The sequence below is a fragment of the Calonectris borealis genome, chromosome 3, assembly GCF_964195595.1.
Source record: "Calonectris borealis chromosome 3, bCalBor7.hap1.2, whole genome shotgun sequence".
Taxonomy (NCBI): domain Eukaryota; kingdom Metazoa; phylum Chordata; class Aves; order Procellariiformes; family Procellariidae; genus Calonectris; species Calonectris borealis.
In genome coordinates this window covers 102,118,224-102,141,952 of record NC_134314.1, presented here as the reverse complement: position 1 = coordinate 102,141,952, position 23,729 = coordinate 102,118,224, and the positions used below count along the sequence as shown (strand labels likewise).

Below are 23,729 nucleotides of genomic sequence, written 5' to 3'. Positions count from 1 at the left end.
AGTCTCCTCTAAAGTCATGTCCTGAAGAGTATTACCTAATAATTTTCACTTGATAAAAGTATTTGGGGGGGGTGGGGAGAACGACATTGGAAACGGGGATGTCATCTGAAAAATATCACTAAGGAAGCATATTCAGACTGAAATTGAAGTCCAAATTTCCTTGTTTTGACTCATGCTCTGTTTATTCAGGCAATACTGCATGCTGTGGACCAAGAGCTAACACAGGAGTGCACTTCCGTGCCAGTTTGAAGTGTGTTGAGAAGTGCACATCTCTGACACCCACTAAAGCCTAGCGGTAGTACCTCTGTTTCTAGATTTGCCGGTGTCCATCAACATAGTAAGTAAATTTAAATGTTTGTAGCTTTTGGCTAGCAGAACAAAGGTATTTTTTTACAGGCTGAACAGTTTGCTATCCCAGGACTAGAGGATGCTAAGGGGACTGATTTGTCACTACCGGCGTATGTGGGGAATAAAGATGAACTACAAAATCAGGTTCTCTACTAAGATGGATGTTAAAATTAAGATACTCGAGAGCCTCATCTGATCGCATTCCTTTAACAAGATATTAAAAATTATGTATGTTAAAGCAAGAATAAGGGTGTTTTCTTTAAATCATTTTAAGATGCTGTCAATGCAAAGAAGAATCATTAGTAAAGGGACAACTGAAACAATTCAAAACAAATATATTTGAAATGCAACATCCAATTCAGTCAAAAAGTATATATTAACAGAAGTAAACAAAATTGAAAGTTGTGAAGAATATACAAAAATTCCCTTTTTTCCCCCCTCCCCTTTTAAATTAAATATGCTGAAAACAACTTACATAAAAAGTTTCTCTGCTCAAAACCAGTCAAGTACTTGGGTGAAGTTTCAAGTACTTCTAACGGCAATGATACAGTTTTTGATGGTTTGGCTAGTATTAATTTTCTATTAGAGGCATATATGATGGTAGGGCAGCAGAAATATTTTGCAGTTTTAAAATACAACTCTAAGCTGTTCTTAGGCAAGATAAACAATGATTTCTTGTAAAACATCACAAGTTAAGGAGTGGTTTTGGAAACCTAGAACTACTACATATACTTTATGTATTGATAGTGGTCACTTCACCGCCACTAACAGGGCACTGTAAAAACACTGTATTCCATAATGTTGCTACTTTTACTTTTTTATTTAGCAGGAGTGAAGAAATGGGACTTAAGTTACTGTGCACTTTATGGAAGATAACATGCAATTTTGGAACTGGAATATAGGACTTCATCTTCCCATTTTACTGACTCCCTCTGTGAACATTGCACTTACTTACAGCACCCTGCCACTGCATTAAGATCGCAGCACCACAAAGCCTAGCATCTGGTAGACAGATGAAACAACTAGTAGGACATGCCTGAACATCTCTTCCCTGAAGTTTCGGACTGCAGTAGTGCAAGTTTACTTAGCTTCCGTAATGTTAATCAGCACTTACTGTATGCCCCCAAAAGTACACTCAAAGCACTCATTTTATTCATCTCAAGTTAAAACTGTTTACAGAAGGAGCATTCTTTCACATAGTATTTTCAGATTGTGAAGGTTTAGTATTTATACAGCCTCTATAGGTTTGTTAATTTCAAACAATCATTAATATATTAGGAGAGCATTAAATGTTCATTAGGAGACTTTTTTTTCTTTTAGACTTATCTCACTTGAAATAAAAGCCTAGATATAGACAACTTCCAGATTTCATTGTTTCCCATTACCTCACAAAAGTCCTCTCCCATACTCCCCATAAGATATAGTGTACTGTCATCTGCAACTTGAGAACCACAAAAATATGAAAAATTTAGTATCTGATCTTTCCATTCCAGTACAGCTTGTACTACTTGCAGCTAATTCAGATTCTGCCTGTGTGAGTGAAAGCAGCACAACAGCTCTAATAGAGGTTCGCTGTTGTGCATTGGTGCCCCTTGCCTCACCTTAATTAAAAAAACTCAGCAATGAGGTACTGCAGTAGTTGGCATATTCCACAGTGATACATAAAGATTATAGCAGCAACTTGTGTAAGAATAGTAAACCATATTTGACTGGTATTCTTCAATTAAAAAAATCCAGTCATACATTATAATTCACAATTTAAATACCAAATGGAATCATTTAATGGCGTATCAGGGATGAAGCCCCACTGTTTATGAAGCAATGCGTTTACACCAGGATTTCTCGCTCAGCACCGAGCTGTCTCTGCAGTCAGTCCCAGCAGCTGATTCTTTCCTGCTCGGGGATCAGGCTCCAGTTGGGGGAAGGCTTGTCAGATGCCAGCCAGTCAAAGTCATCCACCAGGTTCCAGTTGTTTCTGCTTCTGTCCAGCCCAGACGACTCGAAATCTCTCTCGATGCCAGCGTAGCTCCAGGTGTAGGGGGCGAAGGAGACCTTAGTGCAGTCCTCGATTACGGCCCGGCTGGTCACCTGCACGTAGAACCGACTGTCGCGGGTGCGATGGGTGCGCAGCTGCTGGCAGGCCAGCACCAGGAGACAATCGCTGCAGCCATCCACCAGCGCGGAGGTGGACACGGGCCCGCAGAGCACGGTGCAGCCCCGGCAGTCCCGCACCCGCAGCGTGTTGGCGTTGCCGCGGAGCTGCACCCGGCAGCCGCGCAGCTCGGAGAGCACCACGTCGCGCTGCAGCAGCTCAGCGGGGCCGAGCTCCAGCTCCTCGTCCTCGGCGCCGCTGAACCCGCACAGCGGCGGGCCGCCCGGCTCCCCTTCGGCGGGGCCGCGGCCAGGGGCCGGCGCGGCGGCGGCAGCAGCAGCAGCAGGCCGGGCGGGCTCCGCGGGGCGCGGCTCGCTGCCCGGAGCCGCTTCTTTCTTGAGGGCCCGGAAGGCGAATTTCTTCTTGGGCTGCAGCTGCTGGCGCCGGGCCGCCAGGTCCCCCTGGAGCCGCGCCACGGCCTCCTGCCCCTGCCGCACCTCGTAGGGCGCCAGGAACCGCACGCTCTCGGTCAGCAGCTTCTGCAGCCCTTGCAGGCGGGCGGCTGCCTCCTCCAGCGGCCCCGCCGCCAGGAGCGCCTCCACGGCCTCTCGCTCCCGGGCGAAGGCGGCGACGAAGAACTCGCTCTGCTCCTCCTTCACCACCTGCGCCTCCTTCTTCTGCCGCTGCCGCTCCACGCCCTGCTGCCGTTCCGCTTCCCGCCGCTGCAGCCGCTCCGGGAGCACCACGACGGCGGCGGCCGCCTCCGGCTGCAGAGGAGCCACGAAGGCAGCCGCCGCCCGCAGCTCCTCGCCGGCCGTCGCCGTTTCTCCGGTTGCCTCCATCTTGCCTCTTCGCCTCCCCTCCGGTCACTAAGCAGCCCTCCGATTGGCTGCCGGCAGCCCCGGTTGCGTCGCCGCCGCCGATTGGCGGGCTGGGGGGCGCCCGGCGGGAGGGGAGGGGGAAGGGAGGAGGGCCGGAGGGAGGGGTCTCCTGTGGTTTTAAAGGGGCCGGCGCCTCTCTGCGGGATGGGGTGAGTCCTAGCGGCAGGTGCCGCGTTCCGTGGGGCGCGTTATCCCGCTTCCCAAATTAGCAGCCGGGCTATAAATAAGCCCCCGCCCTCCCCCTGTATGCCCGCGTAAGTGCCCGCTTCTTCCCGCCCTTCTCCCTCCCCCCTCCCGGGCCGGGCCGCGCCGCGCTTGCGACGGGGAGCGCGGCGGCCCTTGGGCCGGCGGCCCTTGGCGCGGGGGCGGCCCCAGCTGCCGGCAGCCCCCCGCCCGCGGCCGTTCCTGCAGGCGGCAGAGCCAGAGCGGCGCCGGGGGCGTCTTCTTCCCGCCGTGGGGCGCGGGGGAGGCCGGCTCCGCGGCGTGGGGGGGCGGCTGAGGGCCGCTGCCGCCGGCGGCGGCGGCAGCAGCAGCTCTCCACCTGCCGTTAAAAACGAAGTCAGGCCGCGCTGGCTGCTCGGGTCCGGCCTGAGGTGATGGTGTACCTCTGGTAGGCGTCAGGCTACCCCGCGGCCGAGAGCGGTGCCAGCTGGTGGCGTTCCCCGTGCCCGGGTGGGCGCGGAGCCACGGGCCTGGGGCGGGCTGGCTGCTTCCTGGGGCCGGTGTCTTCAGGAGGCTCTGTAAATGCGGCGTTTCAATAAACCTTCCCTGCTGTCTCCTCTTCTGCGGTGAAGTAGTTACGAAAAAGGCTGTTAACGCTTGTAGGTAACTGCAAGGGTGCTGCCAAATGGACTGTTTTCCTTCTTAGCTGCTTATTTGATTTCTGGAGTGTTTCGTTCCAGAAAAGAGTTCAGTTCTTGAGGCAAAACTTGGGAGCAGTGCCTGTGGATGACCGTGCCCTAGAGGGAGGTCTGTATGAGAAATCCAGAGAGGCCTATATGGAAACATGGCAAGGAAGACTTTCGTTATGTGTTTAAGTTTTGTAATTAGGAGATGTGTTTTAAGTAAATTCGCAGCAGGAACCAGAAATGAAGTACACCTGGCTGCAAAGTAGAAAAGTGACCATCATTCTGATACATTTGTTTGAAAACTGCTCTTCTATTTCATTGAGCATTGATTTTTGCAAAGAAAGTTAACACAAAGCACTCTTTTAGAAACATTTTTAACTCCTGTCCAGTTCTATGAATATCATCTCCATTCCCTTGGCATTTCTAAGTTACCTATAATAAATTAACATAGGACCTAAAACTATGCATTGAAACAAAAAGGTGGTAAACCCAAAGTAGGTATTCTGAATTTACTGTCCTCTATTTGGTGATAGCATTGAGTCTTTTTTTTGTCTCATGTTCCTGTTTGGAAGTATAGATTGTTATGCTATGTAAGGTTAGCATTTGAAAGTAGCCTTAGCTTGAAGGTAGCTATATGTTTTCTGTTTCCTGAGAAATATGGTTTAATTTCTCTGTTAGACATGATATAACATCGTTGGAGGGTAGGGAGTACCTGAACCTTATATGTAATAATGTCAGCCCTGTTAGGATAACACTAGAAAGGCAGCGAAATGCCTTTAATCCTTGTAATGCATAAAGGTCTTGCACTAAAATACAGAATATTCTTTCCTTATCATTGTTACAATATAAAATCAGGGGATTTCAAGGGATTGTTGTATAACAGTAGTATTTTGGAGCACGTTGGATGGGGGGCAGCAGGATGGGTAACGTTGTGGTTAATGCATTACAGCTCTTAACTGTCACAACACTGCAATGTTAATGTGTCCAGAATTTTGTTTCTGAAAAATTAGATTTTGAGACTTAAAAATTAAAACCTCTTACCTTGTAGAAAGGGAGAATGCTCAATCATGAAAAAGAAAGGATATCTTGAAATATTCACTTGATTTTTTTTTTCCTACCAATGTGTTTAAATTATGCATTTAGTAAGTCTTAGGAGCTTTTGCTAATAAATAGTCAAATCCAGTCCTGCAGTAATTGCAGTAATGTTACATTAGGCAGGAATATGGCACAATTAATTCACTGTAAGAAAAAAAACATTCCTTATTTCCATCTTGTTTCCTAAGAAAGATGTGTAAGTTTCATTTTGCATAGCAGACATTTTTGCCTTATGCTCCCGTGAGTGTAGGTAATAAAGATGGTAACAGTGATTAAGTGCTTATCCCATACATGAGAATATTAACAGAAAAAGGCTTTTGCTGTTTTTCAGTATGCACAAATGCTACTGGAATATGGCTTTGGTATTGTTACACGTGTGACCCGGCAGATGAACTGCAGTGGGTAAAACAATTTTATATAGGAAAAGATTACAAGAAAACACTAGTGTACACAGCTCAAAATAAATGTTAAGTATTTTATGCTGCAGTATACTTTTTATTACATTTGGGCACTTAGAAAGCTAGGTATTCTAAATTTTTTTTTCTAGGGGTGATTGGAGGTTTAAATTAATAAGGACCAAATACACTGCTGAATAGGAGCTTCTGGGAGAGACTGGAATCTTTTTACCTTGCTAATGCGCACAAATGATTTTTGGATTAGAAGCAGAATAACCCCAGATACAAGAAGGTGAAGTGTATGACCACAATGAAAAGTTAAAAAGCGAGCAGTAAAATTCTTCCAACTATCTCTATGTTCCAAAATTACTTTCCACACTTACAATTTGAGGTTTTGGCATAATTGATATTGGTATATATATTTTTTTTTTGTGGTAATACAAAGACTGACAATTTTCTTCCTGACTTTGCTGGCAGCAACTTTCATGTTTTAAGGCTGCTTAGTGTGCTCCATTATAAGCCATAGAGAACAGAAGATTTACAATTTCCCAAACAGTAACCACCTGAATAAAATGTAAGCCTTCTAGCTCAGACTTGGACTCATTTTGGTAAGCTGCAACAAGCAGTTTAGCTGTTTGAGGATATTAGATAAAAGTAAGGTACATAGTTCTGTCTGTGTTATAGTTTTTTCCTACTTCCCCCCGCCCCGATGTGCTTTAGTTCCTCTCTGGTTTGAAAGTAGATAGCAGTTATTTCAGTAAGACCTTTTGCTGTTACTTGGACTGTACAGTGTCATTTGTTTTATGTGAAGTTGCAGGTTACACTTGCTTACTTGGATCTAGCGCTGTGAAAGCCCAAAACATAAGCTCCATTACGCACGCTTCCAGGTTTAAATCTGTATCCCATGGCTATCGCTCTTGGATGCTATCTACCTGAAATACTTAGTACTGATTTAAACTAGCTCAACAGCATTAACTTACAGCCTTTTGAAGTGAGATGTATTACATAGTTCAGGTGAAGGTTCAAGAAGAGTGGGGAGTAAAAGCGAGATCCACAGAGGCAACTGGGTGTCTGGCCTCATAATAATGGATTCTTAAACCTGAGGTTCCTGAGCTTGTGAAAGTCAAGCTATGGCGTGATCTCAAGATGTAGATTTGCACTCTCTCAAGCAAAAGAAGGAAGTAAATACAGTTATTCCTTATCATCGGTATGTATTCCCAACACTGACATTTTTTATTCCAAAGGGTGTAATGCATGTATGCACTGTCACACACAAAAAATGTTATTTTGTCTTTTAGCTGTGTTTTCAAGAAAAGCAGCAGCCCCTGTGTCTTGCATGGGGCTCTTATCTGATAGATGTGATCTCTGCCTCTTAGACTGAGTTTCTCCAGAAGAGATTAGCAGATGAACATAATTACTTCTGGCTACAAAGTAGGTACTTCAGTGGCTTGCGCAACCATCATATTCTACTGCTGGTTTTAGTAAGGGCTCTTTGAATTCCTCTGACACTGTGATCAGGCATTAAAGATGTAAGCTATATTATGATTCATTTAAGATACTGTAGACTGTACATTTTTCACAGTGGAATGGGGCTTCAGTAAAAGTGACTGTCAAGTCACTGTATCTCTGTGTTCTTCTCTTGGAAAAAAATACATTCCTTTAACATTACGTTTGGCATACTGATTGTTTTTAAAAAAGCTTTTGTTTGGACTAAAATGTTGTGCTTTATATATTTGGCCATATGGAAAGGCAAGACAATGTAAAATATGTGTGTTTTTAAATCACTAATTAGAGAGTTAGAGCTAAAACTATAAAATTTACTTGGTGCATCCTAATTGCTGTGAGTAATGCAAAAGCTTTGAAATGTAATCCTTGGGAATGCTTAAGATACTAATTATATTCTGACCAGTCAAGGTGCACTTGTTTTGAAGCAAGTCTGAGCCGGTCCCTTCCGAGAACCCGGTATTCCCAATGCTAAAGGTGGAGAAACAAATTCATTTCTACGAAAATGAGTTATCCTCCAAAACCAGGGACAGACTTCAGAGCGTAACATTTTATGACAAGAGGCACTTCAAGATTAACAAAGCAAGGCCCAAATATGCTAAACACAAAAGCTCAAGAGCAGAAGAGCACTTAGGTTTGGTCCAGGCCTAGCTGCTAAATGGTATTTAGAATCCTAACTTGCTAATTGACATTAGTTAAATTCTGAAGACCAAGTATGTAAGCTACAGATGCTGTCTTATGGACTCTCCCTTTGAGGTAATTATTCTATTAGTTCTGGAGTTCCTAAGAGACTTTTTTCAGTACCTTTCTTTAGACTTGAGATGCTTTTACTTTTTTTTTTTTAATTTTAAGGCATTTGAGAAAACTATGTTTGGTTATTGGACGAGCCAGTTCAATGGACCACCTAGGTTCAATAGTATATCAAAGTTTTCCATTTTGGAATTGTGAATCTTAACTGCAAACATATTCCATTTATTTTTCTGAATAATTTAAATAGAATTAACTTGAAGTCATTGTATCCAAGTTTACTGATTTTCTGACGGCTCTCCTGTGGTACATTCATTAGTTAACAAAACTAGTATTCTTTTTGCCTTTTATTCATTTTATGAAAAAATCTGTCAGCTGTCACTTTGAAGGAGGACTGCCTCCTCCTATTATTAGCGTTTGTTCTTCAGTCTAAATCTGAGAGAATAAATTCCATTCATATTGATACACTTTCTAGTGATAATATTGAGACTTATCTTACAGCAATCTTTATTCATATCCAAATCTTAGCCAGCTGGTTTCTAGTAGGGTCCCAGAAATAGCCAAGTAAAATCATTCTTTCTCAAAAGTTGTGCCTTAGGTGGTGCTTTATTCATAATGTCCCTTCTGATCCTCCATTTTGTCTAGTCTTTATACAATTATAGCCTAGCATGTTTGTGTTTCTTTCCTGAACCAGAATGCTTTTGGTATAACTTACTATTCCGCTGTGTTTCTGTTATCCCTATAATGCATCGTTTCATGTTTTAGTCCTCCATTTTTTGCTTAGGTTCCTTCTATTAATCTTTATTTGATTTTTTTTTTTTAAATCATCCACAGCACTTCAGTTGTATTGGGAATGGTCCTTTTGTTAGCTTCATTGCCTGGCTGCTGTTTTTAATTACTACTACTTTTTTTTTTTAAACCTTGTGTCCATCTACTCATTAACATACTCTTATGTATTTCTGTATCCTTACTTACCTTTTTTCCCATTCATCTATGCTAACCAAATTAACTATGAATATTATAGAAGCTTCTCCCAATTTCTGCCATAATTTTTAGTTTAAATTTCTTCTATAAATTTTGATGGTGTTAGTTGTTGAAGATTATTTCTCCAGATACCGTAGTAAAGTTCTGTCTCCAGAGGTGTTTTTTTTCTAATACATTTCAGTGGCTGAATATCTTAAGATTATTCTAAATTGGAAGTGAGAGCTATTAATCTTTCAAACTTAATTCTCCTTTTTAAGGTACTCTAAGCTGAAGAATATGAGACTCTATTTAAATAACCTAGAGCATGATATAGTTATTCTTGATCTGTTCCAGTAATAATTTTGCATTGTCATTTGTTTCAATGGGAGGTCCAGTCACCACATTTTCTCTGGTTTTACTTGATTGTCTTTCATACGTCAGAGCCACATCCCAGAGAAGCGCAGTTCTCCAAAATCTGTTCTTTGGATTCATCACAGAACAGCCCTGTTGGCCTTCACACAATCTCCAGTCATAGAAACCTGTCTGTCTTCTGGTATTGGTGCAGATCTTTTGTTTGGAGGTTCACTCTTCGTTACCTCCTCTTACTACCTACGTCCTAACCAATCACCCCTTAAGATACATATTGGTTAGATAGTCCTGTGTTTGGTATGATGATTGATACTGGAGTCATACAGCTTTATAAGTTACATCATGCAATTATGACCCTGGTTTTGTAAGAACTGTTTTGTGTAAGGCAGGCATAGTATCAAGCTGAAATTTGTAATGTTTAGGAAATTTTTACTGGTGGGTCATCGAAGTATTGATGGCAACTATTCAAAATTTGGCAGTTGATATGGATATCGAACTGAATTTTTCATGTGGTGTGTTGCATTTATATTCCAAGTTGAAGTCCCTGTCTCCCTTCATGCCACTGTATTTGAATGCCCTACTTTTCAAGTGTTGTGACCTCTTACCTTTCTATTGCTTGTACCTTTTAATGATGACCTATTTGTTTCTCTGCCTTCAAGCTCAGAGTTATTTATTCTTATCTAAATTAGTAATTAATAAAGCAGTATGTAGTTGGATAAATGGTGTGTCTGGTGATAGCTGACACAAGAAACATGTTAAGGGATGGAGAGATAAAGAAGCATGGGAGGAGGAAGTGCCATCAGTAGAGCTGAAGCACTCAGTCTGAGGAAGCAAGGCTGCAGTGGAGTAAATGGCATTCTTTTCCATCCAACATATGTCCAAGAGGATGCAGTGAGTTGAGGTTACGAAACAACTATTCACGCAAGAATCTTGAGATGACTGTGGAATTCGTTTCTTTAATGCAAATAGCTTAGTCCTTAAATTCTTTCTTATGAATCTGCTGCTGCTTGATCTTCTTTTGGGGTACTAATTTATGATTGCACAAGAATTGGAATGCTTGTGATGCAGACCTGGAAAAATGGGCTGAATAATAATAATAAAGTGACTTGATCTAGGAGAAACCTGGAGACAGAATGAATGGGGAGAGTGTTTTGTACACCCGTTATTTTCTCCCTCTCAATATCTAAGCCTAGTTTTCACTTCTGCACAATCTGTCATTTCAGGGCTATGTATCTCAGCTCACTCTAAATGTCATTTGGTGTCTTTGCACACCTATGAGAGTGGTAGTTGTTAAATAGCATGGTCACAGTTTGACAGTTGATGTCAAAATATAGCCAAGTAGTATGTTGTGTGATGGGTGCATATGATGTTCCCGGTAGCCGTACTTAAGAATTATTACGCCAACGTCTGTCTTCTAAAGATTTCTCCTATTCCTTTTTGACACTGGTTTTGCCTTTCTTCTCATGCTTATTTCCCCTTACTCCTTATGAAGCTGCTAAAGGAAAATGAATGAGAAAATTAATGAATGTGATTGAGGAAGCTAAGGAGGGACAGCAACTGAATGTGCATTGTACGTAATTTGGAGAGTAAGACTCTGGTTGAGGACGACAGCTCTGGGCAGTTGATCTTGGGGTAGAAGAATTTTGACATATTAGGGTCTTTTGTGTTAATGCACTAAGGCAGTGAGAAGAGGGGCAACCTCCTGGAGCAAGGACACTCAGTTCAGAAATACCATGTGATCCTCTTCAAAAAACATGAGTACCTCACGGCAAAAAGCAGTATTTCTTTACAAATGTGGTCTGGAAAATGCTGTAGTACACCAGAAAGTGATAACACTACAGCTGAAGACTATATTCAAACTTCTCAGTATTGAAGGTAACATTACTTCAATCTGACCTATAAAGTCACATCCAACCTTTGATTTTTCAGTAACCGTTTCTACCTGAGCCAATTTTGTTTCCGAACAGATTTAGCAAATACAGAAATATATGCAAATTTACTTCTGCAGAGGGTACAGCGTGTTCTGGTTTGGTTTTGTCCACTCAGTGGCAATGTAAAGGGTTTACATTTTTAAACTCATTGACTTGTGTAGATCTGGAGAAATCTAGGTGCTTCAGGGTGCTTCATTGTATAGCTGTTAGCTCTCCTTCCCTTTTTGTACTGTTCTGCTTAGCAAGGTTATTGCCAATGCTGCTTTGAAACATCCTTCAGGGAAAGTAAGTGTAAATTATGGTACAATCATGGACAATTTACGTAGCCTTCTTTACGTTTCTTATGATAAGGCAATCTATTCAAAATCATTTGTCCTCCTTCCTCCTATTCCTTCTTTGTATTGCCTACTTCCTATTTGTGGTTTCTGTAGGACTGGGAGAATAATAATACACTCACCAGATATTCTGCCTCGTAACCTCTGAAGCAAAGTTCCTTCCTGTTAACCAAATCAGAAGAACGCTTGTGGTGTCTCTCCAGCTCACAAGTTCTTACTTGAGCAACATTCTCTAAAGCCAGTGATGCTGAGTAGGCTTTAATTCAGGGCACGGTTTGGCCCCTTGAAGCGTTTGCTGAAGTTAGGGACCTTGAAGTTTGGCCTTTTCGATTTTCTAATGCTCGTGTCAGGAGTATAGGCTGTAAGAGCAATTAGGACGCTGAGCTCTTTGACACGTGGTGTTTACGTCCATATTGTTAGCTCTTCAGGCCCATCCTGTATTTATGAAAAGTGAAGTTAATGTATTGGCTGATGGACCAGGCAGCGCTATGTTTGTGTGTTCAATATGTCTGGACTGCATAAAGGATCTGTTGGACTCACGCTAAGGCCTGTTTGCTAGGGCCCGACCTTTCCATTCAGGGAGTGATTTGAAACTTCACCTAAATTTTCTACTGTCGGCATGCATGTAAACAAGAATTGCAGGTGAGTCTCGGCTTTGGCAAAGGTTTGGAATCAGGCTTACCCTTTGTTTCCCATATTATAATATGAGTGGTCGATTACTTAAAAAATAATATAATCAGATTCTAATTTAAAACAATGCTGAGGTGCTGACTTTTTTTTGCACCTAAAACATCTGGCCAATTTCTTCGAGAAGGTCCACTTAGTAGACTCCCCATTTTTCATGTAATTGTATTTAAAAACTAAGAACTTCAAGTGTTTTTTGAGCTGTAAAGCTAATAAAAAAGAATGCGCTACTAAATAGAGTCGTCAAATCCTTGTCTCTAAGGAGTTTTAACAAAGTTACTTTTTCTTAGGAAAAAAACAGAAAAGGTTGCTGTGTGCAAGTCCTTGGGAATTAGGATTACTAGCAGAAAAAGGGTCTTAAAGAGATTTGTTTTAAAAGCATTACCATACATATCTCTACATGCTAGGAATCTAACTCGGTTTTCAGCCAAAATGTTTTTGTTTTAAAAAACATGTTCAGGCTTCTCTGAATCATCTGAAGAAAGAATTTTGAATTACATTTTTAATGAATAAAGTGAGTATTTTAAATTTGAATTAGTTTTGTATAACCAAAAAGCTTTGAACAAAATTATTATATTAATGCTTTTAGCTGAAATACATTGTAGAATTGTATCAGTGGACTCTCAGTGCTATAAGCTTTGACTCCAAATTAGCATTTTTGGGTTACCCAAAACTTTTTTTAAGCAGCTGAAATTCATGTCATTTGTTTCCACCAAGGGTAGAACGTATCTAAAAATATTCAAAATATTGCAACTTGTAAGAGGGTCAAATCTTACCTTTCTCAAGGTGACCTTATTTTTCTGGGGACCCCCCTCGCCCACCCCAAGCGCGTCGTGGTTTACAACATTAATGCGAAGGAAATCGACCGAGTTGTTAAAATTAATGTTCTTTTTAGTGGGAAATACCTGTTTATTTTTTTACTTTTCTGTAACGCGAAACACACCCCAACTTTTAACCGAAAGTAAACAGCTCAGGCACGTATAGATCGCCAGATCTACGGCTTTCTCAAAAAAAAAAAAACCAACAGGGCAGCTAAACTTTTTAAAGGGACTGGCTGTACAAAAGGCGAAGCCAGGAGCGGGCTGGAGCTGGGGACTCATCATGTCAGGGCGGCGGTGCGTGTGCCCGGCCGCCGGTCTGCGGCATTGTCTCCCGGCGGAGCTGCGCGGCCGGGCCCCGCCGGTGCGGTGCGGTGCGGTGCCGCGCCGTGCAGCGCTGCGCTGTGCCGCGCCGTGCCGCGCCGCGCTCTCCTCTCTCGCTCTCTTTCTCTTTCCCCCTCGCTCGCTCGCTCGCTCGCTCGCGCTCTCCCCCCTCCCTCCCTCGCTCTCTCGCTCTCCCTCTCTCTCTCTTACACTGCCAGCCCCTGATGTGATGGCGAAGAAACCCCGTTGACAAGGCACTGCTTTTTCATGACGGTGAGTTTCCCTTTGAGTGTATTATAATTTTGTGATAAAAATTTCAAGGAAAAAAAAAACACACAACCTCCTTCCTCCCTTCCTTCGGGGAGGGAAAAGAGAGGGGGGAAATCTATCTCCAGACAGACAGAAAAGAAAGAGGAGCAAATTAACAACCAGGAGTTGCCAAAACCAGGATATTAGGTTTCAGCCCAGAGAGCTATTGGCTCTGGGGCTATGTATATAAATATATATCTAGAGAGAGAGCGAGCGAGAGGGGAGACGAGGAGGAAGAAGAGGGATATTTTGTGGGTGGATGTTGTTTGGGCAGATGTGGATTCACATGGAAATGAACTATATATTTTTTTTTTTCCGCGAGGCTGGTGGTGGTGGCTGCTGAGGGCACTTAAAAAAAAGTTGTTTCTTAAAATAAAGGCGGCGGGGGGGGGTTGAAGGGAGAGATAAGGTTTCAGGTCCAGGCTGATAGCTGCAGAGGGGAGAGGTTTGGGGTGGGTTTTTTTTTTCTTGCTGATGCCATGCAAATTCAGGAGAGGAGGGAAGAAAAATCTCTTTTAATGACTCATTGATTGAGCCGGTTTAAAATTAGTTGTTGTTGTTGTCTTTTTTTTTTTTTTTATTTTCCGCCCCCTTGATGGCCATCAAGAGAGGGATGGAAAGAGGAGAGGAGGGAGAGAGTGTGTGTGTGTGTGTATGTATGTGTGAGTGTGAGAGAGAGAGTGAGTGAGAGGGAGAGAGGGGGATAGAGAGAGTGTGTGAGGGAGAAAGAAAAATAATCTTTTCAAATCTCCTCCCTCTTTTTTTTCCCCCCTCGTTTCTTTGCTTTTCTCTAAAGCTCTGTGGTCTGTGAAACACTCTTTCTTCCTCCTCGTCGGGAAAATGGAGACACTTCGTCTCTCTCCTGGCTGTGGAGCTGGGAAGGATTTTTCTTTTCTTTTTTCCTTTTTCACTCCTGGCTTGATTTTTTCCTTTCCCCCGTCCACTTGCCACCACCCTAATCTTGCCATTTCTTTGAGCTTGTGTCTCAGATTTGTGCCTTCTGGGGATTTATTTTTCACTCGTTTCCTCGTTTTCGGTGTCGCCACTAGATTTGATTCGATTTGTTTGGTTCTTTATTTGCGATTTCCTCTGAACTGCTCCGTGCCTCCTGCTTTTAACCAAGGAATGGAAACGGTGCTGCTTTTTGTGGGCGCGCGAAATGCTCGGGCGGTAGGTTTGGGCTAATGCGCTTTTTTCTCCTTTTCGGGACCGAGTTTTCCGCTGTGGGTTTTTTCCCTTTTGGAGAGAGAATATTTAACTGTAACGCCTCTTTTCAAAACATAACAATAAACCCTCTCTTTCTGGAGTGACCCGCTTTGCTGTAGAGTGGATGTGAATCTGATCCTTTATGCGGCTGGGATTATTTTCCGTAGAAGAAACAATGTTTTTAAAATAGTTTTTACTTGCGGCTTACAACAGTAGTCGGTTGTGGAAGGGATTTTCTGAAATCCTCACAGGTCACATTTATTGGGTTATGGGGGGGGGGGGAGGCTTCAGTACTTAAATGATAATTTGTTTTTGCTATTAATAGCAAAATTCACTTACAGATTATGGCAGAAAGCAGATGTAGTAATGTTAAAACCCGGGCAAAATTAAACGATGTATAGAGGACACGTTTATATTTACTTACAACTGTTACTAAATAATGACTGGGGGAAGGAGAGATGTGGAGGCCTTTGCTTTTGCCCGATTCTCTGCTCCCCGCTCCTCTCGTCCTCAGGGCTGGGCAGTACGGAATGAAACAGGGTGTGAAGGAGAGGGGAAGAGCTCCTCCGGAGCCGGCTCCGGCCGTGCCCGGGCTCGGCAGCGACCGTTTGCAGTGCAGCTCTCGATGCGAGTGGGAGTGGGAGAGAGAGGGGAAGATGGCGCTGTCTGGCTTCCTGCCAGCATTTGTTGCGCAGTTTCACTCTGACTCTCCTCCCCCACGGGCGCCATTTTAAGGTCCTTTCTGCTGTCGCCGCGCCGTGTGGGGCGTTGCCGTCGCGCCCTGCTCGGGCGATTTCTCTTTCTGTCTCGGAAGCGTTACTCTCTGGGCCTTGAGATCCTCTCCCCGAAATCCCACAAGCTGCTTGCTTCTTGCTTCACCCACCCCCACCCCTCCCCCCCCCCCATTTCTTTCGTTCTTTAAGAAATTTCTGTAAGGGGTTTCTTCTGTGTGTGCTTTGGGGAGAGGTGAAGGATTCTTAGCTCTGTGTGTGCAGGGGAGCAAAAAGGGTGGATTGTTTTGGGCATGGGTCTTTTCAGGAAGCGCCCCGTCAGAGTTGTCGCTCAGAATCGCTGCCTTCTCGGGCTTCCCCCACCTCCTGAGTAGTCTGGGTCACGGTTCTGAGAGGTGTTAAACTGGCTTGGTTCAGAGGAGCCTGTGCTCTCAGCTTGAAGCCTGTAAACACCACTTCAGAGCTTGTTTCCGTATCTCTAAAATACGTGTTTCTTGAGATGAGGTGGATTCAGAATGTAGGAAGAAAAAAAGACTTGAAAGAACATCCTCTGCTGTTTAATATGACCAAAAAATATAACATGTCATAAAAAAAGAAATCCACCTTTAAAAAATGCACTAGTGTAGCACATAGGACAAAGTAATCTTCATTGGAGAGCCTTCAATACCTTTAAAAGTGCTTGCAAAAATACAAGGGCAAGTAACTTTTTGGTGGGTGGATAGATAACTCATTTTGTGGCTGTTACTCTCTCGGTATCTTTTTTTGGGGGGTGGACGAGCATCTTTTCAAGTTTTTATCCCTCCTTTGTGTCTCACAGGAAGCAGTGCTTTTTCCAAATATTCAAATTTAGCAGCTCCCCTTTAATATGGTTTTTAAGTTTTGTTTTGGTGCTGTTTTTTAGGGAGAGTGTTGAAAATGGTCTCATATTTTTTGATCAAAACTTCTTTTTTTTAACATTTCTGTGTAATCTGATCGATGCTTATGAGGCTTGAGTTTAATACCAGCAACATCTGTATTCAGGAACAGCAAGTATGCTGCCAGACCAACTTGTACTGTGCCCACTAAGGAGTGTGGAATGCCTGTTTAGTTCTTTGTTTTACGCTTTTTGACAGATCAGAGGAGGGCTTCCCCATGCCTCTTGCTTGTTCCTGAAGGAAGTGGGAGATTTTTTTGGGATTAATTCTAAAGCTGTTTAAATTTTTTGCCTGTTGGTGTTGAAGGGTTTTAAATGCTTTTTCTTGTGAAGTACACATATTTATTGCTTGGAATATACTAAAAAAATTGTTTCAATATAAACTCTCTTTTCTAAAGACTTTCATGGGGACAACCTTGTTAACATTTTAGCTTTTTAAACAATACACCTGCTAAAACTTTAATTGTTTTTAAAAATCTATTGAGTGTGGAGTACAGTATTTGTTCACATATTGCAGAAATCTTATTATTATATGAAATTCACTCTTTCTTGAAGTGATTATTTTGCATTTTTGTTAACAGTAGTCTTGGAATCAAGATAGTGAATCTTTTTTTAGTGGTAGTGTATTTTTATACAATAAAATTTCTCTATTATGCACTAATGTCTGGCAAATTGTGTGTTGCTTTTTTCATTAATTTGTGAAAATAATGAAGAAATGACAAAAATGGGATAAAAATGACCAGTTTATATTCTCTGAGGGCGTAATACTTGCCAAATGACTATGTATACTCTCTACTCTGACCTCCTTGCATTAAAGCAAAATATATTCTTGTCTTGAGATCTTTGGCGGATAGTATTTAAATATACTAGATCGGTCCTTTTTAGATGTATTTCTCTGGCTGTGTCTGAGCTTAAAAGTTCTTTCTTTTTGTTGTTTTTGTATTTTGCATAGCTTGTTTACATTGATGGAGGAGTGCAGAAGCTCACCATGTTGATACACTAGCGCAGTTGTGCTTTCATGGGTACACCTTGGCTTATTCACTAGTATGATACTTACGTATTTTGAGTGTGTTCTTACTTTGTTCATACTTCAAGCACTTGCCTTGTATATTATACCTATATTCTTGAGTTGGTAATACTCTTATATGTGGCCTTAGGTGAGGTCAGTGCTACATAGTTGTGCCCTTGCCAGAGATGGTTCTACTGCAGCTAAATATTTACGTCACCTTATAGATGTGCGGTTTTCCTGCCCCCCATTATGTGTCCTTTTCCAGTAGAGTTTATATATTTAGTTTAATTGTACTGAGAGAAAAGAACCGAGGTCCTTCTAGTATAAGCTGCATTTCCAATTTCCTCCAAGGACCCTTTTTGTATCCATGAAGTTTTGCAACAGACGTAAGTCCATAGTCTGGAGTTGAAGAGCTTTGCAGGCATGGATGCGTTGGTATGCCACTTGGGTATTCATTGTACTCTAGCTGTATTTTCAGAGTTTTGCTGGTATACTTCCGCATCGGTTCCAGAAAAGTTCTGTCTGTGTAACTGCAGTTATGTTTTATAATGTGCCTCTAATGGTCAATGATGATGCCTTTTCATGCTGCATTAGGCTTGTGATAAGTCTAATGGGTGGCGCTTTTTAGCGTAGATGTAGTAGTGAGAGCATGAAAATGTGTCATCCCTATCTAAGTAATAGATACAGTCCAGACGTAAGAGCCTCTTTGATAATGTAGTTCATTCTGTTCAGAGTTGGTGTAATTTCTTCTAGTAGTTTGCTGGAATAAGCTGCATCTGTGCTTGAAAGATTTTTTTATGGTGACGTACCCAGTCCAGCATAGACATGGGGATTGTCTACAAAAACAAGCGTGTTTTGCTTTCTTACAGTAGAGGAAAAGCAGCAAGATTAATAAACTGTTCTAACATTCATTGTGACCTGCAACTGTTCTAGTTTGGAAGTTGGAATAAGCAGTATCTGTAAAGCTCTTGTTGCACCAACATAAATGCATAAACACCAACCTGAACTGATGTTTTTTCAAGATCATCACGTAGTTAAACGAATATGTGTATCTTTATTTTCAAATGTTCATTTGCCCCTGCTTTCATTGTCAAAAAAACCCCTACTGTATTATTTTTGCTTTATTTGAGAATTGCTGAGGTTTCAGACAAAATAAAAATTAACATGATTAACCAGCACAAATAGACTATCAGGTTTTTTTATTGCTTTAATTTATTTTCTTGCAATAGTTTTAAAATGTTCTAGAACTACTTCTGATGTCACTTTGAGTAAGGGAATGCTTACCAAAAGGAAAAGAAAGAAAGTGGGCAAATCACTGTCACAACACAATAGCCTTTCTTTCATTGAAGATACTAAGAAAGGGTGGTGAAGAGAGGGGAGGCCAGGGAGAAAGTTACAACTTCGTTGCAAGAGACTGATCATTTTTGTAAGGGCTGATCTTATGCCTTGTCTCAGGTGGAACTTGCAGTAGTTTTACTGTGAACTTGATCTGAGTGTGGAATTTCAAGATCTGGTGTTGAAGCTTGAATTTATTGAGGTGTGTCAACTACAGAAAATACCTTGGCCCCACTGAAATAGGTGGCAAAATCGCCATTGGCTTCAGCAAGGGCAAGATTGGCAGTGTGGAGAATTTTCAGTCTGGTTTTGGGGGCATTGATATGGACTGTACTGCTGAATTAGTTATACATTTGTCAATCCCTTGTATTCAAATTTCAGTTGATTTCCCAAACATTAAAACTGAAAGGAGTATAAATCTCCATTCAGCTTTAATTATTGGCAGTTGTTAGCTGATACTAGCTTATGTGAACCAGGCCTGTGGCAAGGTAACCAGTTATGGTTTTTTGGTTTTTGTTTTGTTTTTTTTTTTTTTAAACTAGTATGGACTAGAGTGACAGTGAAAAGGTATTAATCGGTCATTGGTTTATAAATTAATTGAGAAATGATCAGTTCATAAGGAAGTTACATTCTGGGAGTGCATAAGTGTTTTTTCAGAATCTTTGAAAATTATATGCACAGAATGAGAAGTATGATACACAGGTATTCTCTAGTAGAAACAAGGTAAAAACAGCTGAAGAACTGACTCGACATTTCTTGAAGTATTTTGTTGCACAAATAACATGCTAATAGCCTGCATTATTGCATACAGTAGTTTCTAGAAATATTTAAGAGCATCTAACTTCCTTTGGGCAGGTGAACATTTATTTCCTAAGGAACTGTTGAGATTACGTCTCCTTCTTTTCCTCTTCTGGGATGAAATCAGGACCTTTCAAAATATTGTAAGGAATAATTACATATTGTAGAACATAAGCACAGCATGGTTTACAACTCAGTATTTAAATCCTTGTGTTTTACAAAGTACATTTTTAAAATCAATTTTGCTTCCTTACTCGTGTTGTCCGGAAATGACAACTTTTTGATAATTATGCCTTCTGTATTTTTGCCTGAGTAAAATTGAGAGTGAGATTTTAATTTGCAATTGAGTTTTTCAATATTTACCTCTTTTCCATTGAATACTGTGTCATCATTCCGCTTCATTTTTTACAGTAATGAGTGGAAATACCTCTTAATATTTGTTTTTTGTATTCCATCTGTGTAAAAATCAGTTACTTGAAAATAAAGGGCTTGATGTGGTGAGCAGCTCCTAAATCATAAAACACACGCTTGATTAGTTACAAGAATCTGACATTGTCCAGTTTGCAAGATACTAGATTGTTCAAAAGTAGCATGGACTTGAAATGTAAGAATGAAATATATGGTAATAAGGATTTGAGTTTATACACCTTTCTTACACTACGGTGTGCAGAGAATGCAAATGAGGTCTGGTTGTTCCTGTGTAGGTAAGTTTCCTTCATTGAATCCAAGGCTGCCTGTTTGTTAGGAACCTGAGAGGTAGCTGACAGTCTATGTAAGGCAGTGGTTACAGCACCTTAGCAACCTGCAGTGCATACTGCTTAAATGATATGTGTTACCTAGTGTGTGGTAAAATGGCATTATTTTTCCCCCCCCCCCAGTTCAGAAGCACACTGAGCAAAATATTAGCACTGTGAAAATTAATGGGAGTCGTGGTGGAAATTTGTGCGAGGGAAGGACTTCAACTCAGGGACTTCAACTTTTGCCTCTGCAGTCAGTGATGTGATCCTTTGATGTACTTAACACGGGATGGATGCTTGTATTGGGTTAATAGAGTTATCTTACATCTGTATTCAAAAAGAGTATGAGGGATAAAAATGTCATAAATTTGATGTAGCACACTCAGTTCACTACAGTACCATTCTCTACAGTGACTATTACAGTAACTTTGATTTCTTGTATTATTGTTGTTCTGATGATTATTGTTACAGTGACAAAGTATTTCTTCAGATATTCCATAGTGAAGTTACTATTAATGTTGGGATTGTAGATTAAAATTCTGTAGAATGGTGTAGAGTAACAGAACAGTGCAGAAGATTTGATGGCTCAGATCCATTACAAAGCATGACCGAGGTGTTGTCAGAGTTCCTGCTGACTGGATGTGTACAAAGTCTTACTGAACTTATGAGGATTAGTGGGCATATCTTGTAACTCAAACAGTAGTTGCTTCAGGTGCTAAGTATATTACTGTATGCAAGTTTGATTATTTCCCACTATAAAGCTGTAACTACAGCAGTCATTTCCTTGCTTTAAGGCATTGATTTCCAAAAGTCAGTGTTCACTCTCAGAAGTCATGGGTCAGCATGCTGCCAGTCAGGAATTGATCCCATGTAGTTACAGGGAAGTTACAAGTCTGTAGATTTTAACAACAGTTTTGCAGATAAATTTATTTACTTGTGTCTTAGCAAGTTTTGGTGTTGATCATATCACACTTTTGGGAATTACTGCTCCAAATGTTGCCTTTCTAAACTAGCCACTGTCCTAGGCTTTTTACAAAATGTGGAAATAATACTTCACTGCTTTGTATCTGAAGTTGTGTATTAAGGTTGTATGAAATCATACATGACTTTGAGAAAGGAAAATAATTATTTTGTGAATTTAAAATCCAGTATTTACCCTGGTTTTGAGTACTGTTTTTTAAGTTACAAAATTCATGTACAATATATGAAGCATGTGTGAATAGTTGGACTATTTCTGGACAAATCCCGTTTTAATGTCTCTGCAGGTTGTAGACCCTGCATGTGTTGCATGATACTGTGGATTGTGTAGCATGGTGATTAAAAATTTAGGCTGGTAAGGAGCACTGGAGGTTATCTGGCCCTGCCCTCTGCTGTAGGCAGAACTAGCTTCAAAGTTAGGACAGGTTGGTCAGGGCTATTTGAGTTTTGAAAATTTCCAGAGAGGGTGATGCCACCTTCTTGCCCGAGCATTCTTGTTTGTGAACTTCTTTTTTCCTTACATCCGGTTGGGATTTTCTGTGTTGCATGTTTTGGCTGTTGCCTCATGTCTTGCTGTGCATTGATGAGAAGAGGCTGGCTCTGCTTGTCTTAGTACTGCTTTTAGCTAGTGGCAGACTGCAGGTAGCGCCTCGGTTAGCCTTCTGTTGTCCAGGCTGACAAAATATAGTTCCCTCAGACTTTCTTAGTGTCATGTGCCTGCAGGATTTTATTGGCACTCTGTTGGACTCTTTCAAGTTTTTCTGTATTTCTTTTAAAGGGAGTGTGTGTGTGTGTGGCAAAACCAGACATAGTATTTCAGATGGGAGCTCACAAGTGCTGAATAAGGGGAATAATCGCTTCCATGGACCTGCTGCCTGCACTGCAGCTAACGTGAGAGTGATGGCTGTATTAACTGTACGTGTCTGGCTACAGTCTGATGATTGCTTTAAGCTGGCTGAAGCACTGCTGCCTTCCCCCATACTTAACTACCCAGCTCCCTCATTCCTATTCCTTGTCGTTTGCTGGCACTAGCGCCCTTGTAGCCCCATGGCAAGCCAGAACCAAATCAAGAAGCTAATCCAAGTTGAAACAGATCGATGTATTTTGTCAGATCAATTTTCTGTTCCAGGTTACTGTTCAAAGCCTTGAGCTGACTCGGGCAAAGTGAATGAGAGGGCGCAGGACTGCTCTCTTCCTCTTTTTTGGTCTGTGCTCTGTATAGGTGAGTGTTGAAAGGAAGGCACAGGCTTTAAGGCTGAGTTATAGCAGTCCCCCAGAGCGTTGGCCTGCATAGCTGGGCTTTCCTTGTCAGTTTTACTACTTTCACCTTTTCTTATATTCTGTTTGGGAGCATGCAATAAAGGGTACGCTGGGTATTTCCCAAAAGGGATGGGCAATACTGCTGCCACAAGTACATGTCACCCAAGCTGAAGTGTATACTGGGTTCACCAGTGCAATAGTAGAGGTATGAAATAAAACAGTAGAGGCTTTGCTAATAATAAGTTACAGGGAATATCTGTGCTGGGTTGTGACTAATTAGTAAGGATTGCCCTGTGTAAATTAGTGGGATGCACCAGCAGGGCTGAGTTTGGCCTACTTATGATAAACTGTTTTTTTAAATTTTTTTTTCCCCCTATTTTTTTTAAAAAGACTGTAGAACAGTATTGACGATAATTAGATATTGTAACAGCGCTCCAGCAAGTTGTGTGAATCTTCCCAATGTGCATTTTCCCCCAACTGTCTCCAGTGTGGACTCTTGTCAGGCCCTGGGTGTGCTGATGGGCCCCGATGGCTCAAACAAGCCTCGCTTGGAGCCTCTACCCCCACCCTTTGCCTGTGGGCTGAAGCCCCCATCAACCGATCCAAATACAGAAGCAAGTCAATCTTCAAGAGTCTAGGCCAGTGATCTCCAAATGTTTTTGATCGCACACCCCTATCGGTAGAAGTTTTTTGAGCATGCACCCCCAATGTATGTATACATATTTACAAATTATATGCATGTACTACTGAAGTTGTAATATTTTCTTTCTGCACCCCAGTGGATTGTCTTGTGCACCCACTGGGGTGCACACGCCCCACTGCGGAGACCACTGATCTAGGCTACGTAACTCTAATCCTCTAATTCCACTCATTGTGTCGAGTTTCATTTTCAGACTGTCTTGGCTTAATTTGGTTTATACCCATTTCATACATCGATCATTGATTTGGACCACTATATGTTATTAAACACTGAGGAGGACAGAATTTGTATAACTTGTGAATAGAAAAACTGAAAAGATTGCAAGAAAAGCAGCAAACTTTTCTACCATTTGTGCTGTGGAAAACATGTTAGGAAAATTTCACAGGATAGGCTTGCGTTTATTAACACACTTTGAAATGA

At 41.6% G+C, this 23,729-nt stretch overlaps 2 protein-coding genes across 7 annotated transcripts in view; one reads left to right on the top strand and one right to left on the bottom strand.

Moving 5' to 3' along the window:
• Positions 1–666: 666 nt before the first annotated feature.
• TBCC (tubulin folding cofactor C) lies at positions 667–3,425 on the bottom strand. The gene has a single exon (XM_075146958.1). It carries the CDS (start codon positions 3,280–3,282, stop codon positions 2,218–2,220), a length of 1,065 nt encoding a protein of 354 aa, XP_075003059.1. The 5' UTR covers positions 3,283–3,425; the 3' UTR covers positions 667–2,217.
• The window catches only part of BICRAL (BICRA like chromatin remodeling complex associated protein), a 45,350-nt gene continuing 25,032 nt past the window's right edge, over positions 3,412–23,729 (top strand). The window contains exons 1-2 of one of the 6 annotated variants that reach the window (XM_075146951.1): positions 13,366–13,606; positions 22,479–22,571. Coding sequence is in view for 1 of the 6 variants with exons in the window: in XM_075146955.1 (XP_075003056.1) it covers positions 13,601–13,606 (6 nt within the window). In the remaining 5 variants the exon portion in view is untranslated. Of the gene's footprint in view, positions 3,471–3,895; positions 4,291–13,365; positions 13,607–14,177; positions 14,813–22,478; positions 22,572–23,729 lie in introns of those variants that run through there. The other 5 variants (XM_075146950.1, XM_075146954.1, XM_075146955.1 and 2 more) reach the window with 5 other exon arrangements.